This window comes from Stenella coeruleoalba (genome assembly GCF_951394435.1).
Source record: "Stenella coeruleoalba genome assembly, chromosome: 7".
NCBI lineage: Eukaryota > Metazoa > Chordata > Mammalia > Artiodactyla > Delphinidae > Stenella > Stenella coeruleoalba.
In genome coordinates this window covers 16,125,673-16,145,332 of record NC_137153.1, presented here as the reverse complement: position 1 = coordinate 16,145,332, position 19,660 = coordinate 16,125,673, and the positions used below count along the sequence as shown (strand labels likewise).

At 37.6% G+C, this 19,660-nt stretch overlaps 1 protein-coding gene and 1 pseudogene across 2 annotated transcripts in view; both read left to right on the top strand.

Moving 5' to 3' along the window:
* Window positions 1-19,660, top strand: part of MTMR9 (myotubularin related protein 9) — a 93,515-nt gene that overhangs the window by 17,924 nt on the left and 55,931 nt on the right. The window contains exons 3-4 of the mRNA XM_079926346.1: window positions 926-1,051; window positions 19,248-19,421. Of these exons, the coding sequence (XP_079782472.1) occupies window positions 926-1,051; window positions 19,248-19,421 (300 nt within the window). The remainder of the gene's footprint in view (window positions 1-925; window positions 1,052-19,247; window positions 19,422-19,660) is intronic.
* LOC307189545 (large ribosomal subunit protein P1-like) lies at window positions 11,406-12,447 on the top strand (annotated as a pseudogene). The gene is made up of 2 exons: window positions 11,406-11,416; window positions 12,098-12,447. The product of its transcript is annotated as a large ribosomal subunit protein P1-like (transcript).

Sequence of the window (19,660 nt, the reverse complement as noted above, 5' to 3'; positions counted from 1 at the left end):
ATGAAACTGCCAGGTGATGTTCTGTTTCTCAGTTCCTCCATCTAGTCAGGTTTCCCTGGTGTTGTCACCAGAATTCAAGTGCTTCAGATGGCAATAGGCTTATTTTGGGACCACAGAGTTATTGCCCCGGTTTTGGGTCAGTGTAGCATAAAGGTATGAGAATACCTGACCATATCACTCTAGGAAGGGAGGAAATTTCACATCGATGGAGGCGATGTGGAACATGTAACAGCTAAAATTATTTTAGAGTTTATTATGTGCCAGGTACTGTTCTAGCCCTGTTACATACATTTTCTCTCTTAATGCTCCCAACAGCCCTAAGAGGTAGAGGTAGCCCTATGAGGTTACTTCCTCTACTTTACAGCTAAGGAAAGTGAGGCATAGAGTGGTTACATTACTTAAACACTCTTGCATCGGCATCTGGAATTTGAGTCCAGCAGTCTGACTCCCTTCTGACTCTTTGGCTACTAAGCTTTTTTACAATTGCTTACACACACTGATTTTAAATAATTTACATATGTTTCTGTATAGTTAATAACTGGATTTTGAGCCAAGGCCTTACTGACTAACCAAAACCTATTCTCTGATCCCCAGAAGTATTTGGACCTTTTTATTAGGGCTTATTAAATGGTCTCAAGAAGCAGTTTTTTCATTTTTCTCCTGAGTAGGTGTGCACGTTGTTTTGTTCTTTTCTTCATTCAGCAAATGCTAATTGAGTGTATGTTATGTGCCAGAAACTTAGAGGCTGAAAGCATGGTAATTAGCCTCAGTAAGGTATAATTGTATCTAGTGATAAATACCATGTTAGAGAAATATATTGGGTGTCCATCATTATTAGGCCGTATTTAATACCAATTTGGCAATTAGAAAGTGTTTAAAATTGTGATATGTTCCAATTTTCTTTTTTATTTCTTTTTTCCCCTAGGCATTGTCTACCCTGGACTCCATCACTCTGATGTACCCTTTCTTTTACCGGCCCATGTTTGAAGTGATAGAAGATGGCTGGCATTCTTTCCTTCCTGAGCAAGAGTTTGAACTCTACTCTTCAGCTGTGAGTAACTTTTGAGAGAACTATGGGTAATGAGAAATAACCCAGCACTTTACTTGTGAAAATGATCACTTCCCTTTGACGAGTAATAAGGTGCAGTTGACTTATCCATGCCTAAAAGAAGTATCTATTAGCTATTAGTGCTGCAGCCTTTGCCGTTCAGAGATTTGCATAATTTGTTCCCAGTGCTGCAGCTTAAGTAATTTTTCTTCTAGTGGATTTACTGATAAAACATTAAGATCTTCATAAAGATAGTCCTGAAAACAGCTTTATATACAGTAATTAGGTTCTGAGCCATCTCCCAAAAGTCTTTTGAACCCACTGTGTATCTAGGAGAGCACTAGAGAACCATGTATCAATTTGTTTTTGTGGGATGATTTTTGTGATTTTATAATTTGGATCCAGCAGTGGATCCAGTGTACTAGATCCACTGCTCTTTCTGGAAGATTGGAAGATTGGCAGGACCTTCCTGCACACTTTCTGCTTCTACTGCTGCCCACCCTCCTGAAGCCATTTTTTTCTTAGCTTTTGTTAATACTTTTTCCATCCTGATACTTGTTTTTACTGTTAAGTATTCTGCCAGTGGACGGTAATAGTACCCAAATAACCTGTACATATGGAATGAGAAGATATACATAAATGCCAGATTAAAAACAGTCAAGGTTTTTCTATCCCACTTTTACTTAGCAGTGGGATGTTGTTTATAAAGGTTTTTTGCTTTCACCAAAAAAGAAACATCTGTGTCTGTCATTGAGTGTTCCTTCCCCTTCTCCCTTAACTGGCTGAAATGTACAAATACCCAAAAAAAGGAATGGCTGTATCTCATTAGGAAAGAAGCTGCAATTGACCAATAAATAGAGGCTGTTGGTCTTAAAAAAAAAAGTTTATTTTTTTTTATTTTTTTTTACTACTTTTCTTTTTCCAGCATACCTCTGTAAATGGGTCCTAGGAGGATCAAGAAGTAGGGACCAGGGTGCCATGTAGTTTAAAGAACAAAGATGTCCATAGCAGCAAAGTGAGAAAGGAAGGGGAATTTTACATTCTTGTGTATGGACCATTTTTTTTTTCACATCTTTATTGGAGTATAATTGCTTTACAATGGTGTGTTAGTTTCTGCTTTATAACAAAGTGAATCAGTTATACATATACATATGTTCCCATATCTCTTCCCTCTTGCGTCTCCCTTCCTCCCACCCTCCCTATCCCAGCCATCCAGGTGGTCACAAAGCACCGAGCTGATCTCCCTGTGCTCTGCGGCTGCTTCACACTAGCTATCTGTTTCACGTTTGGTAGTGTATATATGTCCATGCCACACTCTCACTTCGTCCCATCTTACCCTTCCCCCTCCCCATATCCTCAAGTCCACTCTCTAGTAGGTCTGTGTCTTTATTGCTGTCTTACCCCTAGGTTCTTCATGACATTTTTTTCTTTAAATTCCATATATATGTATTAGCATATCGTATTTGTCTTTCTCTTTCTGACTTACTTCACTCTGTATGACAGACTCTAGGTCCCTCCACCTCTTTACAAATAGCTCAAAGTCGTTTCTATTTATGGCTGAGTAATATTCCATTGTATGTATGTGCCACATCTTCTTTATCCATTCATCTGATGATGCACACTTAGGTTGTTTCCACTCCGGGCTATTGTAAATAGAGCTGCAGTGAACATTTTGGTACATGACTCTTTTTCAATTATGGTTCTCTCAGGGTATATGCCCAGTAGTGGGATTGCTGGGTCATATGGTAGTTCTACTTGTAGTTTTTTAAGAAACCTCCATACTGTTCTCCATAGTGGCTGTACCAATTCACATTCCCACCAGCAGTGCAAGAGGCTTCCCTTTTCTCCACACCCTCTCCAGCATTTATTATTTCTAGATTTTTTGATGATGGCCATTATGACTGGTGTGAGATGATATCTCATTGTACTTTTGATTTGCATTTCTCTAATGATTAATGAAGTTGAGCATTGTTTCATGTGTTTGTTGGCAGTCTGTATATCTTCTTTGGAGAAATGTCTGTTTCGGTCTTCTGCGCATTATTGGATTGGGTTGTTTGTTTTTTTGTTATTGAGCTGCATGAGATGCTTATAAATTTTGGAGATTAATCCTTTGTCAGTTGCTTCATTTGCAAATATTTTCTCCAATTCTGAGGGTTGTCTTTGTTCTTGTTTATGGTTTCCTTTGTTGTGCAAAAGCTTTGAAGTTTCATTAGGTCCCATTTGTTTATTTTTGTTTTTATTTCCATTTCTCTAGGAGGTGGGTCAAAAAGGATCTTGCTGTGATTTATGTCTTAGAGTGTTCTGCCTGTGTTTTCCTCTAAGAGTTTTATAGTTTCTGGCCTTAGATTTAGGTCTTTAATCCATTTTGAGCTTATTTTTGTGTATGGTGTTAGGAAGTGATCTAATCTCATACTTTTACATGTACCTGTTCAGTTTCCCCAGCACCACTTATTGAAGAGGCTGTCCTTTCTCCACTGTACATTCCTGCCTCCTTTATCAAAGGTAAGGTGACCATATGTGCATGGGCTTATCTCTGGGCTTTCTATCCTGTTCCATTGATCTATCTTTCTGTTTTTGTGCCAGTACCATACTGTCTTGATTACTGTAGCTTTGTAGTATAGCCTGAAGTCAAGGAGCCTGATTCCTCTAGCTCCATTTTTCGTTCTCAAGATTGCTTTGGCTATTCGGGGTCTTTTGTGTTTCCATACAAATTGTGAAAGTTTTTGTTCTAGTTCTGTGAAAAATGCCAGTGGTAGTTTGCTAGGGATTGCATTGAATCTGTAGATTGCTTTGGGTAGTAGAGTCCTTTTCACAATGTTGATTCTTCCCATGCAAGAACATGGTATATCTCTCCATCTATTTGTATCATCTTTAATTTCTTTCATCAGTGTCTTATAATCTGCATACAGGTCTTTTGTCTCCTTAGGCAGGTTTATTCCTAGATATTTTATTCTTTTTGTTGCAGTGGTAAATGGGAGTGTTTTCTTGATTTCACTTTCAGATGTTTCATCATTAGTGTATAGGAATGCCAGAGATTTCTGTGCATTAATTTTGTATCCTGCTACTTTACCAGATTCATTGATTAGCTCTAGTAGTTTTCTGGTCGCATCTTTAGGATTCTCTATGTATAGTATCATGTCATCTGTAAAGAGTGACAGCTTTACTTCTTCTTTTCCGATTTGGATTCCTTTTATTTCCTTTTCTTCTCTGATTGCTGTGGCTAAAACTTCCAAAACTATGTTGAATAAGAGTGGTGAAGAGCTTCTCTGGTGGTGCAGTGGTTGAGAATCTGCCTGCTAATGCAGGAGACACAGGTTCGAGCCCTGGTCTTGCCGGATCCCACATGCCGCAGAGCAACTAGGCTCGTGAGCTGCAACTACTGAGCCTGTGCATCTGGAGCCTGTGCTCGCAACAAGAGTGGCCGCGATAGTGAGAGGCCCGTGCACCATGATGAAGAGTGGCCCCCGCTTGCCACAACTAGAGAAAGCCCTCGCACAGAAACGAAGACCCAACACAGCAAAAATAAATTAATTAATAAACTCCTACCCCCAACATCTTCTTTAAAAAAAAAAAAAAAGGAGTGGTTAGAGTGGGCAACCTTGTCTTGTTCCTGATCTTAGTGGAAATGCTTTCAGTTTTTCTCCATTGAGGACGATGCTGGCTGTGGGTTTGTCATATATAACCTTCATTATGTTGAGGAAAGTTCCCTCTATGCCTACTTTCTGCAAGGTTTTTATCATAAATGGGTTTTTAAATTTGTCGAAAGCTTTCTCTGCATCTATTGAGATGATCATATGGTTTTTCTCCTTCAATTTGTTAATATGGTGTATCACGTTGATTGATTTGCACATATTGAAGAATCCTTGCATTCCTGGAATAAATCCCACTTGATCATGGTGTATGATCCTTTTAATGTGCTGTTGGATTCTGTTTGCTAGTATTTTGTTGAGGATTTTTGCATCTATGTTCATCAGTGATATTAGCCTGTAGTTTTCTTTTTTTTGTGACATCCTTGTCTGGGTTTGGTATCAGGGTGATGGTTGCCTTGTGGAATGAGTTAGGAAGTGTTCCTCCCTCTGCTATATTTTGGAAGAGTTTGAGAAGGATAGGTGTTAGCTCTTCTCTAAATGTTTGATAGAATTCGCCTGTGAAGCCATCTGGTCCTAGGCTTTTGTTTGTTGGAAGATTTTTAATCACAGTTTCCATTTCAGTGCTTGTGATTGGTCTCTTCATATTTTCTATTTTTTCCCAATTCATTCTTGGCAGGTTGTGCATTTCTAAGAATTTGTCCGTTTCTTCCAGGTTGTCCATTTTATTGGCATAGAATTGCTTGTAATCTCTCATGATCTTTTGTATTTCTGCAGTGTCAGTTGTTACTTCTCCTTTTTCATGTCTAATTCTATTGATTTGAGTCTTCTCCCTTTTTCCTTTTTTTTTTTTGCGGTATGCGGGCCTCTCACCATTGTGGCCTCTCCCATTGCAGAGCAACGGCTCTGGATGCGCAGGCCCAGCGGCCATGGCTCACGGGCCCAGCCGCTCCGCGGCATGTGGGATCCTCCCGGACCAGGGCACGAACCGGCTTCCCCCGCATCGGCAAGCAGACTCTCAATGACTGCGCCACCAGGGAAGCCCCTCCCTTTTTATCTTGATGAGTCTGGCTAATGGATTATCAATTTTGTTTATCTTCTCAAAGAACCAGCTTTTAGTTTTATTGATCTTTGCTATCGTTTCCTTCATTTCTTTCTCATTTATTTCTGATCTGATCTTTATGATTTCTTTCCTTTTGCTAACTTTGGAGTTGTTTGGTTCTTCTTTCTCTAATTGCTTTAGGTGCAAGGTAGCTTGTTTATTCAAGATGTTTCCTGTTTCTTAAGGTAGGATTGTATTGCTATAAACTTCCCTCTTAGAACTGCTTTTGCTGCATCCCATAGGTTTTGGGTCGTCGTGTCTCCATTGTCATTTGTTTCTAGGTATTTTTTGATTTCCTCTTTGATTTCCTCAGTGATCACTTTGTTATTAAGTTGTGTATTGTTTAGCCTCCATGTGTTTGTATTTTGTACAGATCTTTTCCTGTAATTGATATCTAGTCTCATAGCGTTATGGTCGGAAAAGATACTTGATACAATTTCAATTTTCTTAAATTTACCAAGGCTTGATTGGTGACCCAAGATATGATCTATCCTGGAGAATGTTCCATGAGCACTTGAGAAAAATGTGTATTCTGTTGTTTTTGGATGGAATGTCCTATAAATATCAATAAAGTCCATCTTGTTTAATGTATCATTTAAAGCTTGTGTTCCCTTATTTATTTTCATTTTGGATGATCTGTCCATTTGTGAAAGTGGGGTGTTAAAGCCCCCTACTATGAATGTGTTACTGTCGATTTCCCCTTTTATGGCTGTTAGTATTTGCCTTATGTATTGAGGTGCTCCTATGTTGGGTGCATAAATATTTACAGTTGTTATATCTTCTTCTTGAATCGATCCCTTGATCATTATGTAGTGTCCTTCTTTGTCTCTTGTAATAGTCTTTATTTTAAAGTCTATTTTGTCTGATATGAGAATTGCTACTCCAGCTTTCTTTTGGTTTCCATTTGCATGGAATATCTTTTTCCATCCCCTCATTTTCGGTCTGTATGTGTCTCTAGCTCTGAAGTGGGTCTCTTGTAGACAGCATATATATGGGTCTTGTTTTTGTATCCATTCAGCCAGTCTGTGTCTTTTGGTGGGAGCATTTAATCCATATACATTTAAGGTATTTATCGATATGTATGTTCCTATTCCCATTCTCTTAATTGTTTTGGGCTTGTTATTATAGGTCTTTTCCTTCTTTTGTGTTTCTTGCCTAGAGAAGATCCTTTAGCATTTGTTGTAAAGGTGGTTTGGTGGTGCTGAACTCTCTCAGCTTTTGCTTGTCTGTAAAGGTTTTAATTTCTCCATTAAATCTGAATGAGATCCTTGCTGGGTAGAGTAATCTTTGTTGTAGGTTTTTCTCCTTCATCACTTTAAATATGTCCTGCCAGTCCCTTCTGGCTTGCAGAGTTTCTGCTGAAAGATCAGCTGTTAACCTTATGGGGATTCCCTTGTGTGTTATTTGTTGTTTTTCCCTTGCTGCTTTTAATATGTTTTGTTTGTGTTTAATTTTTGATAGTTTGATTAGTATGTGTCTTGGCGTGTTTCTCCTTGGATTTATCCTGTATGGGACTCTCTGTGCTTCCTGGACTTGATTAACTATTTCCTTTCCCATATTAGGGAAGTTTTCAACTATAACCTCTTTAAATATTTTCTCAGTCCCTTTCTTTTTCTCTTCTTCTTCTGGAACCCCTATAATTGGAATGTTGGTGCGTTTAATGTTGTCTCAGAGGTCTCTGAGACTGTCCTCAGTTCTTTTCATTCTTTTCTCTTTATTCTGCTCTGCAGTAGTTATTTGCAGTATTTTATCTTCCAGGTCACTTCTCCGTTCTTCTGCGTCAGTTATTCTGCCATTGATCCCGTCTAGAGTATTTTTAATTTATTTTATTGTGTTGTTCATCGTTGCTTGTTTCATCTTTAGTTCTTCTAGGTCCTTGTTAAATGTTTCTTGCATTTTCTCTATTCTGTTTCCAAGATTTTAGATCCTCTTTACTATCATTATTCTGAATTCTTTTTCAGGTAGACTGCCTATTTCCTCTTCATTTGTTAGGTGTGGTGGGTTTTTTCCTTGCTCCTTCATCTGCGGTGTGTTTTCTGTCTTCTCATTTTGTTTATCTTACTGTGTTTGCGGTCTCCTTTTTGCAGCCTGCAGGTTCGTGGTTCCCGTTGTTTTTGGTGTCTGTCCCCAGTGGCTAAGGTTGGTTCAGTGGATTGTGTAGGCTTCCTGGTGGAGGGGACTAGTGCCTGTGTTCTGGTGGATGAGGCTGGATCTTGTCTTTCTGGTGGGCAGGTCCACATCTCGTGGTGTGTTTTGGGGTGTCTGTGGACTTATTATTATTTTAGGCAGCCTCTCTGCTAATGGATGGGGTTGTGTTCCTGTCTTGCTAGTTGTTTGGCATAGGGTGTCCAGCACTGTAGCTTGTTAAGGTTGAGTGAAGCTGGGTGTTGGTGTTGAGATGGAGATCTCTGGGAGATTTTCACTGTTGGATATTATGTGGAGCTGGGAGGTCTCTTGTGGACCAGTGTCCTGAAGTTGGCTCTCCCACCTCAGAGGCACAGCACTGACTCCTGGCTGCAGCACCAAGAGCCTTTCATCCACACGGCTCTCTAGCTTCCTACCCCAGCTATACTGAATTCCTTGCAGTTCCCTTGATTCATTCGCCAATTCATGCTGCCCCGCCTCTTTGGAGCATTTTTATATAGTTTGTGGATATCTACCTGTATTTACATTTATATTCAGGGTCTTTATAACATTAAAAACTGCATAGTAAGCATTCTCAAATGCATGATGCTTTTCTTTTGTATCCATTAACTACTAGCTAACAGCTACCTTAGAGGAATCCTTAGTTACTTCCTAGGTGGAAAATGGCAGTCAGAATTTGATCTGGAAGGGAGATGTCTGGATGATTTTCTTGATTATCCAGAAACGTCTGTATAAATGACTTGCTCATGATTTATCTTGTAGTTAGGTGCCATAAGTGAACCAGTCTAAGTCTACATTCAACAAGCCAACGTTCAAATCAGTCTCCTATTCTGTGCAGAAATCCTCTGTGCTAACACATCCACGATGTGGTTGTCCAGCTTCTGCTTGAAATCTCTAGTGCAAGAGAATTTGCAAAATCATACGGTAATGTCCCAGATGGGAACAGTCCTAATACCAAGCTGAAGTTCCCCTGTACTTAGACCCCATGTTTCTGATGTTGTGTTGTGTTTTTCAGGTTGTCTTATTCCTCTACTATGAATTGTTCTTCAAATTAAGAACTTTTATGTCCCCATTAAGTTTCCTCTTCTACAGATTAAATATCAGTATTTATTTCAGCCTTTTCCCATAGTGCTGAACTCAGGGCCCCACCCTGTCCTGGCTGCTTTCCTCAGCAAGGCCTTCAGTTTGTCATTGATTCTCTTAAAACATGGTACCCGTAACATTTAGCGTAGATTGGAACTATTACTGATACTTTACTGTACCCTAAAGTTGCATTGGCCTTTTTCAGAATTAAATTACTAATGAAATAAACTAAAATTCCTTCATCCTTATACATGTGTTGTTAAGGGATCCTCCTTGCCTTTTTGTTTGTTTGTCCGTTCATTCATTCTTATATTCAACATTTTTTTCTCGTAGGCATTTCCTTTTGGGGTTAGCTACTTAGTTAAGCAATTTGTATATTTGAATTTCTGTTTTAAATTCCTGCAAATTTTGTAATCCACAAATTTAATGAGAACATTTTTAATGCCTTGATTTGAGGTATTTGCTTACTATTGCTAGATTATGGAAATTTTAGATAAGCAAAGCATGGTCCCTTCCTTTTAATTGTTCAAAGTCTAATAATTATCTAAGTAATTGAATACAATAAAATAAGTGCTGACAAAATTTCCACAAGACACAGGGGAAATGAAATTATTAGATCTGTGTTATAGAAAGTCAGTTCTGTTGCAAAATGCTGAGAAACTGCTTAATCGGATACTGTAATAACATAAAGTAGATGGTTGGATCAGTAGCAGAGTGATTACAGTGCAGAAGGATTCAGGAAGTGGAATTAAAAGGAGTTGGTGAGTCACTCCCTGGATGTGAGAGGTAAAACAGGCAGTGGCATCTAGGTTTTACCATTGAAATGGGAAAGACAGAAAGAGAAATATGTTTGACAGGGAATGAGCTGAGTTCAGTTGTGGGGATGGCAAATTCAAAGGGCCTGTGTGGTACATGTCATTGAATATGTACAAGAGATAGTTTAGAGCTTATTTGAGAGATCTGTGTTAAAAATGAAATATTGAGCATAATCAATGTATACATTGTGGGAACCATGGGGAGAAGTTGATATTGCTGAGGGAAAGCATCTAAAGTAAGTAGGGGGCCAAGGATGAACCATGTAAGGGATGAGTGGAGGAAAAAGCCAAGGGAAGAGCGAGCTTCAAGGAGGGGGTCACTAATGTGAAAGCTTCTTATTCGTTGTTTGTTTATTGTCTCTCTTCTGGTCTAGGATACAAGCTGCTAGAATATAAACTTTAGGATGGTGGGAAACATACATGTCATTCTTATTCTCTACTGTATTCTTTTTTTTTAACATCTTTATTGGAGTATAATTGCTTTACAATGGTGTGTTAGTTTCTGCTTTATAACAAAGTGAATCAACTGTACATATACGTATATCTCCATACCTCCTCCCTCTTGCATCTCCCTCCCACCCTCCCTATCCCACCCCTCTCGGTGGTCACAAAGCACTGAGCTGATCTCCCTGTGCTATGCAGCTGCTTCCCACTAGCTATCTATTTTACATTTGGTAGTATATATAAGTCCATGCCACTCTCTCACTTCGTCCCAGCTTACCCTTCCCCCTCCCTGTGTCCTCAAGTCCATTCTCTACGTCTGCATCTTTATTCCTTTCCTGCCCCTAGGTTCCTCAGAACCATTTTTTTTTTTTGTAGATTCCATATATATGTGTTAGCATACAGTATTTGTTTTTCTGTTTCTGACTTACTTCACTCTGTATGACAGACTCTAGGTCCATGCACCTCACTACAAATAACTCAATTTCGTTTCTTTTTATGGTTGAGTAATATTCCATTGTATATATGTGCCACATCTTCTTTATCCATTCATCTGTTGATGGACACTTAGGTTGTTTCCATGTCCTGGCTATTGTAAGTAGAGCTGCAATGAACATTGTTGTACATGACTCTTTTTGAATTATGATTTTCTCAGGGTATCTACTGTATTCTTAGCACATGATTGGCAAGCAGTTGATATTTGTTGAGCAAATGAATATAGGAATGTGTGCATTTATGCAGGATAGGACAAAAGGACAATAAGGCCTTCTATATATCTTTGGAATCCTCTGCCACGTAGACATATATCACTTAATCAGTCAGTATTCGTTGAGTAAGGTTTTTTGACCATCTCAAAAACTTTCTAAATAGTATTAGCCAGTCCCTTCTTCTCTATTATATCCAAAAGAGATGTATGGTATTGAGAAGACAGAGTACTAAAACTAGCTATCAAGATATCTTATGTTGCATCCCAGATATGTTGGCTGCTTGACTTTCTGGGACTCAGTTTCCAAGTCTACACGATGAAAGTATTGGACAAATGATCTTTAAGAGTTCCTCCCCTTTTAACATGCTTTTATTCTAGGATATCATGAAATATTATTTCAGATACTTTGCTGAAATACACATATATAGTATATCAGTACTCTCCCAATCTACTACTTCAGAAATTATATACAACAACGATGATGATAAGGTAATGGTTGAGTAGCTTCTATCTGACAAGACCTCCTGCAGATATACAATGACAAACTATGAATAAAATACAGAAAACTACTACTTGGAGGCTCTGGTAAGTGAACAGAAATCAGCATATTTTAGAGGGGAGTGAAAACTTAGAGGAAGTGAATGACAGAGTGAATTTCCTATTTTGCGGGCCTTGTCCTGAGGCCGGTGAAATTATGGCATTGATGGTATAGGACAGCTAACATTCTGGTGAAAAGCCCACTTTGTCTCTGGTGGGAGGAAGGGCTTGGGGAACCAGAGAGCCAGAGGAGGGGAACCTTGATTCTGTATATAATCCTGAATCTCTGGCTGACTCTTGACCCATGATTGCATGGGAGAAACTGGGAGCAGTCAGAGCTAAGGTCTGAGCTGCCGTGCACCTCAGATGTTACAGAGTTTGCAGTTTAAGTCTGAACAAGCCGTTTCCTTGTAAAACAGAACCATAACACTCTTCAAAGATGTGTAATAGAATTCAGTTTCTGGACATTCACAATGTCCAGGATACAGTCCAAAGTTGAGCCAGGATGTTATGACCCATTCTCAAGAAAAAAGACAATCAGCTCCCTTTCCTCAGCTGCCGCTAAGGTGCTTGGTCCTTCTGAGGAAGCTAAGGCCGCGTTGGGGTGCAGCCCTCACTTCATCCGGTGACTAGCATCGCTCCTGGCAGCACCTGGCTAGCACTCACCCACACCGTGGCCTCCGTCTCGGAGCTTGCCTGCATCTACTTGGCCCTCATCCTGCACTACTGAGGTGACGGTCATGGAGGATAAGATCAATGCCTTCATTAAAGCAGCAGGTGTAAATGTTGAACCTTTCTGGCCAGGCTTGTTTGCAAATGCTTTGGCCAGCCAGTGTGGACCTGCCCCAGCAGCTGGTGCTGCCCCAGCAGGAGGTCCTGCCCCCTCCCCCAGTGCTGTCCCAGCTGAGGAGAAGAAAGTGGAAGCAAAGAAAGAAGAATCTGAAGAGTCTGATGATGACATGGGCTTTGATTTTTTTGACTAAACTAAACTTCTTTAGTAACACAAAAAGCTGGGCTCTTTGCAAAAAACAAAAGACAATCAGCAATTGCCAACCCCAAGATGACTCAGATGTTCACGGGATCGTACAAGATCTTTCGAGCAACTGTTTAAACTGCCCAACTTTCCATAAAGGAAACTATGCTTAAAATGAGACAAAAGACAGGAAACCTCAGCAGAGAAATAGAAAACATTACGAAGAGTCAAATGGAACTCAGCATTTTTTGAAAAATTTGTATCTGAAATAAAATATTCACTAGGCTAAATGACAGAGGACAGAAACAGTAAAATTGAAATTGGAGCAATAGAAATTATTTGGAGAAATAAAGAGAGAAGAGAAATTATGGAAAAATAAACAGAGCCTCAAGAATATGTGGAACAATATCAATATATCTAGTATATATATAATTACAGATCCAGGAGAGAATAGACAGAATAGGTAGAAAAAATATTTAAAGAAATAATGTTCAGAAACTAAAAATTTGGTGAATATTCTGAATTCAAAAAACTCAGCAAGCCCCAAACAGGATAAGTATGAAGAAAATCATGCTAGGCACATCATAGTCAGACTGTCAATGAACCATGATAACATGAAGATCTTGAAAGCTGCCAGATAAAAACAACACATTACATACACAGAGACAATTCAAATGACCGTGGACTATTCATCAGAAATCATGGTGACTAGAAGACAAAACTTTTAAAGTGTTGAAAGGAGTAAAACCTATCAACCCTGAATTCTGTATCTGGTGAAAGTATCTTTCAAGGAGGAAGGTGAGACAACATTTTCAGATAAAAAGAAGCTAAGAATTTGTCACCAAGAGACGTTCACTATAAGAAATGTTAAAGGAAGTTCTTCAGACTGAAGGGAAATAATACCAGAGGGAAACCTGAATACTCAAAATGATTGAAGAATATTGAAAATGGTAAATTCTAGGTAAATATAACAAGCTATTTTGTTTCTTTTTAGTGTCTTTAAAATATGTATGACTACTTAAAGCAAAAACAATGGCATTGGGGGCTTCCCTGGTGGCGCAGTGTTTAAGAATCTGCCTGCCAGTGCAGGGGACATGGGTTCGAGCCCTGGTCCGGCAAGATCCCACATGCCGCGGAGCAGCTAAGCCCGTGCACCACAACTACTGAACCTGCGCTCTAGAGCCTGTGAGCCACAACTACTGAGCCCGTGTGCCACAACTACAGAAGCCTGTGCTCCACAACGAGAAGCCACCACAGTGAGGAGCCCGCACACAGCAACGAAGACCCAATGCAGCCAAAAATAAATAAATATATAAATAAATTTATTAAAAAAACAAAAACAAACTATGGCATTGCCTTTGTGGTGTTTATAGTATATGTAGACATATTACGTATGGAAACTATGTCATTAAAAATGACTGGGTGTGGTGTGGCTGAATGGATATAGATCAGTACAGCTTCAAGGTTTTTACATATTACGTAATGTGGGCTAATATTTAAATTAACAATATATATTATAATCCCTAGAGCAGAGTTTCTCGAACTTGGCGCTGTTGACATTTTGGCTAGATAATTCTTTGTTGTGAGAAACTGTCCTGTGCATTGTAGATTGTTTGGCAGTATCCCTGGCCTGCCACTAGATGCCAGTAGCATTCTTCTCCTCCAACCCCAGTAGTCTTCAGTCATTGACAGATGTTCTCTTGGGGCAAAATCACCCCTAGCTGCGAACCATTGTCTTAAGCAGTCACTTCTTAAAAATGTTAAGAGGTATAATTAAAAGATTAATACATTAAAGTGCAATTCTAAAAAGTATTTAAATAATTCAAAAGAAAGTGGGAAAGAAGAAACAGCAATAAAAACTGAAGGGGCAAACAGAAAATAAATGCTAGACTAAAATCCAGCTGTATCGATATTTAATATTGGTGAGCTAAATGCTCCAATTAAAAGGCAGAGACTGTCAGAATGAATTAAAGAAAAAAGCAAGGGAGTTCCCTGGTGGCCTAGTGGTTAGGATTCCAAGGCTTTCACTGCTGAGGGCTCGGGTTTGGTCCCTGGTTGGGGAACTGAGATCCCTCAAGCTGCGTGGTGTGGCCAAAAAAAAGAAGAAAAAAGCAAGATGCAAATATTGCTGTGTACAAGAGATGCATTTTGAATATAAAGAGACAGATTGAAAATAAATGGGTGGGCAAAATGTGCCATGAAAATAATAAGTATAAAAAAGAAGTAGCTTTATTAATTCCAGATTAAAAAAAAAACTTCAAGACACAGAATATTATCAAATAAAGAGGGTCATTCCATAATAATAAAATTCATCAGGACAACATAATGATTTATATATAAAAATAAATATTTATGCCTGATAGCCAAAATTGATGGAAATGAAGAAATAAGCAATTCTGTGATGATTGTAGATTGTTTAAACTGCCCTCTCAGCAAGTAATAGAACAACTAAACTAAAAACAACAACAAAACAAGTAGAGACAGAATCTGAACAACACTCTCTGATGTTAATTGAATACTACTTCCCAACTTCTGCACAATAAACAACATGCAAGAGCACATGGTATGTTTTCTAAGAGAGAATATACGCTGGGCTATTAAATAAATATCAATAAATCTAAAAGGATTGAAACCATACAGTATATAATCCCTGATCACAAAGTAATTATATTAGTAATCAGTTAACACTAAGGTATCGAGGAATACCCAGAGTATTTCTAAATTAAACAACATGCTTGTAAATAATCTGTAACTCAAAGATGAAATCAGAAAGGAAATTAGGAAATATTTTGAACTGAATGATAATATCAAAATTTGTAGAATATAGCTAAAGCAATGTTTAGAGAGAAACTTATAATGTTAAAGTGCTAATATAAAACAAGAAGAAAGGTCTAAAATCACCGACTTAAGCTCCAACTTAAGAAACTGGGAAAAAAATTAGCAAAGTAACTTGAAAGAATGAAATGATAAAAATAAGAGCAGAAATGAACAAAATAACTAGAACTAATAAGTTTAGCAAGGTTGCTCGGTACAAGTGTACAAAATCTAACTGGCAATAAGCAATCTTAAAATGAATAAAGTACTTAGTAATACATTTAACAAAAGGGCAGGATCTATACAAAACACAAAAGAAAACACAAAACATTGCTGAGAGAAGTTAAAGGACATCTAAATAAAAGGAGAAACACATGTTCATGGATTGGAAGACAGTATGGTTAAGATCAGTCAGTAATGGGCTGAGTTATGTAAAGGACCCAATAGTAAATACTTTAGGCTTTGAGGGTCATGAAATCTTTGTTGCAGCTGCTCCACTCTGCTGTTACAGCATGAAAACAGCAATAGATAATGTATCAATGAATGGATGGTGCTGTGTTCCAGTAGTATCTTACAGGCATACCTCATTTTATTGCATTTTCATCTTATTGTGCTTTTCAGATATTGTGTTCTTTACAAATTGAAGGTTTGTGGCAATCCTATGTCAAGCAAGTCTTTCAGTGCCACTTTTCCAACAGCATTTGCTTACTTCATGTCTCTGTTGCATTTTGGTAATTCTGAAAATATTTCAAATCCTCCACCAGCAGAAAGATTATGACTTGCTAAAGGCTCAGATGATGGTTAGCATTTTTTAGCAACAAAATATTTTAAAATTAAGGTATGTACATTTTATTTTTTTAAGACATATTGATGTTGCGCACTTAATAGACTACAGTATAGTGTAAACATAACTTACATGCATTGGGAAAGCAAAAAATTTGTGACTCGCTTTGTTGCAATATTCACTTAATTGCAGTGGTCTGGAACCAAACCTGCAATGTCTCTGAGGTATGCCTGCATTTACAAAAACAAGCAGGGGCCTGGATTTGGCTTGTGGGCTATAGTTTGCTGACCTCTCATTAAGATGCTAATTCTCTCCAAATTGATTTATTGATTCAGTGCAACTCCTATCAAAATTCCAATAGATGTCTTTGTAGAAATTGCCAAGATTATCCTGAAATTTATATGGAACTGCAGAGTTACTAGAATAGCCAAAACAACTTTGAAAAAAAATAGCTAAATTATTTACATTACTTGATTTGAAATTTTACTATTAGGTTACAGTAATCAAGAGAATGTGGTATATTGGCTTAAGGATAGATATATAAATCCATGGAACAAGATAGAGGGTCTAGAGATAAACTCTCCCATTTGTGGTCAATTTTTGCCAAAGGTGCCTAGACAATTTTATAGGTAAAGGAGAGTTTTTTTCAACTAATGGCATTGGAACAACTGGACTGATAAAAGATAGATCTAGACCTTTACTTCCATCCACAAAAATTAACTCAAAATATATTATAGACCAAAACATAAGAGCTAAAGATATACAATTTCTTGAAGAAAACACAGGAGAAAATATTTATGACCATAGATTAGGCAAAGATTTCTTAGATAAGACACTAAAAGTGACCGAAAGCAGATTAGTGATTTCCTAGTATTGGTTGTGGAGGGGAAGGTATGGACTGCAAAGATGCACAAGGGTATCCCAGCAAACACCATGTAGGATAACCAAAAGGAAATTTTTACTTAGATGTATTGAGTTCAGCTATTGAACAGTAAGGCAAAGAGAATATCACAAAATTAACCAAAGAGAAAAGACAAATTACATACATGGTGAAACAAAATTAGAAGAGAAAAAAAACAATTTGGTAAAATTAAACATCTACTTATAAAAAAAAATAAAAAAAAATTAAAAAAAAACATCTACTTATGATAAAAGCTCTTAGCAGAGTTGGATTTGAAAGGAATTTATTTAATCTGATACAGGGTAGCTACAAAAACAAAAATATACAAAAAGCAAATCTTTCATTTGACAAAGATGCCTGCCATTGCTACTCATAGCTGACTCAGGAAGACAAGAAGGAAAAATAAAAGGTATTAGGATTGAAATGAAAGAAGCAAAATTGCTATTAGTTGGGTTTTTTTGGCCATGCAGTACGTGGAATCTTAATTCCCTGATCAGGGGTTAAACCTGCCCCCCTGCATTGGGAGTGCAAAATCTTAACCATTGGACCACCAGTCCAACAACTAAGTCCCTGCTCTTAGTTGTTGATTATATGCTTCTCTACATAGGAAACTGAAAGAATCTTGAAATTGTAGGCATTTCTCTACACCAAACATAATTTTGAAGACATACAACTAAAATGCTGTAAAAATATAATGTTCCTAGGAGTATATCTAAGAAAAGATATGAAAGATGTTTATTGAGAGAATTTTAAAACTTTATTGAAAAATTAAGAAAGCTTTGAAAAGTAGAGGGACACTATGCTCATAGACAAGGATATTAAATATTATAAAGATGTCTCCAAATCAATCTATAAAGTCAGTGCCATCTTATTAAAACACCAGTGGGTTTTTAAGTGGAATTTGATAAAAGTTACATGAAAGAGCAAAGGATCAAGGGGAACCAAGGTTCTCTTGAAGAGCAAGAAGGAGGGAAGAGGATTCTAGGAGACTTAGCCTACTAAATACAAAGTTTATTCTAAAAGCCATGGATGGACTTGCTGCAGCTAGACAAGTGCGACAGAATAGAGAGGCCAACGTGTGGAAAGTTAGTGGCATTGCAGGTCAATGAAAGAAGTGGCATTGCAGGTCAATGAAGAATCATAGCATTCTCTGGAGTAGGAAATCAGTAAGTAATACCTAATTGTGAAAAATAGCCAAAAATTAAAAAAAAAAAACAAAAAACAGCTGAAAGAGTTGAAAATGGTTGCTTCTGGGGAAAGGGAATTAGATGATGTGTGAGCAGGAAACAGAACTCCCTTTTTAAAAAATAATTTTTTAGAAACTGTCTTTTAAATTAGTAATGTGAATAACTGAACAGTGAAAAAATTTAATTAAAAAATATTGTATCTTGTAAAAGGATTTTTTTTTTAAAATACATTTATCAAACATGCTTTGGTTTATCCTCCTGATACTACAAGCCATGACCAGCATGTTAGGGCAACTCTGATTTATAGGAACATATTGAAATTTACATACACATAATTTTGTTTGTTTTTTGCAGTGCAAAGCTTTTTACAGTCTTTAAGTGATTTTCATTTTTGATATTAGAAATAAGTTGTCATTTGATAGTTTTATGTTGTGTACTTTTGGTTCTCAGCATACTGAGTTTGAAATTATTTCATTGACTTCTAAGTATAATCTTTCTCAGTATTAAGTTGTTATTGCTTTAAGAGAGATGTTAACAGTCTTTCCTCATTTTTCTCCTTTTTTAAATAACAGAAATGAGCAAGGGGTTTGATGTAAGTATTAGCAGTGTTCTGTTCTGGTTAAGCATCATCTGGAGTTCTAGTCTTCCTGTTGCTGTACTTTAAGAGTACCATTAACAAAGTAAATGGTACCAAGACAAGAAGGAATGAGATGATGTTGGCCCTGATATTCATAAATATACTTAATATATTTAACTTGGAGAATAGAAGACTAAGGGAGAAACAACTCTTTTATATATTCCATAAGATGTCATGTGAAATGGGGAACTTGTACTGAAATCACAGTAAACAACAATAGAGGAAGTTACAGAGCAATAAGTTTTGCTTAGTAGGAGGAAGAACTTTCTAGGAACTAGGGATACCTAGCATTGTAGGAAGCTGGCTCTGAAGAGTGGAGCTCCTTTTCTGTGGAAGTATTTAAGTATGGGCTAGGTATCCTTCTATTAAATTCCTGTGAGATGGCTTCTTCACTGTATGAAAATTGATCTCTAAGCTTTAAAAGTTTTCAGATTATTTTGTGACATTGAGATACTTGCTTAGCTTTGAAGTATTTTGTGTTTTTCAGACCAGTGAATGGAGGTTAAGCTATGTCAATAAGGAATTTGCTGTTTGCCCCTCTTACCCACCAATTGTCATAGTGCCCAAAGCCATCGATGATGAAGCTCTTCGGAAGGTAGCTACGTTTCGACATGGAGGACGCTTCCCAGTACTCAGCTATTATCATAAAAAAAATGGAATGGTAAGTGAACAATAAATACTACTGCTTAATCGACTGGAAGACTTGATTTGAGGTTCTTAGAAATGTTCCCCTTTTCTGTGTACCTGTTCATTGAAGTGATTAGTCTCTCTCGCTGGGACTTCTGTTATTTAAGCTTTAGGGAATCAGGAGTAGAGTGTTTTCTGTGATCAGGACATGACTTTGAATTCTTTCCATGATGCTGCTTAACCTTAGAAAAGCCCAAAGAAGTGTATCTTTAG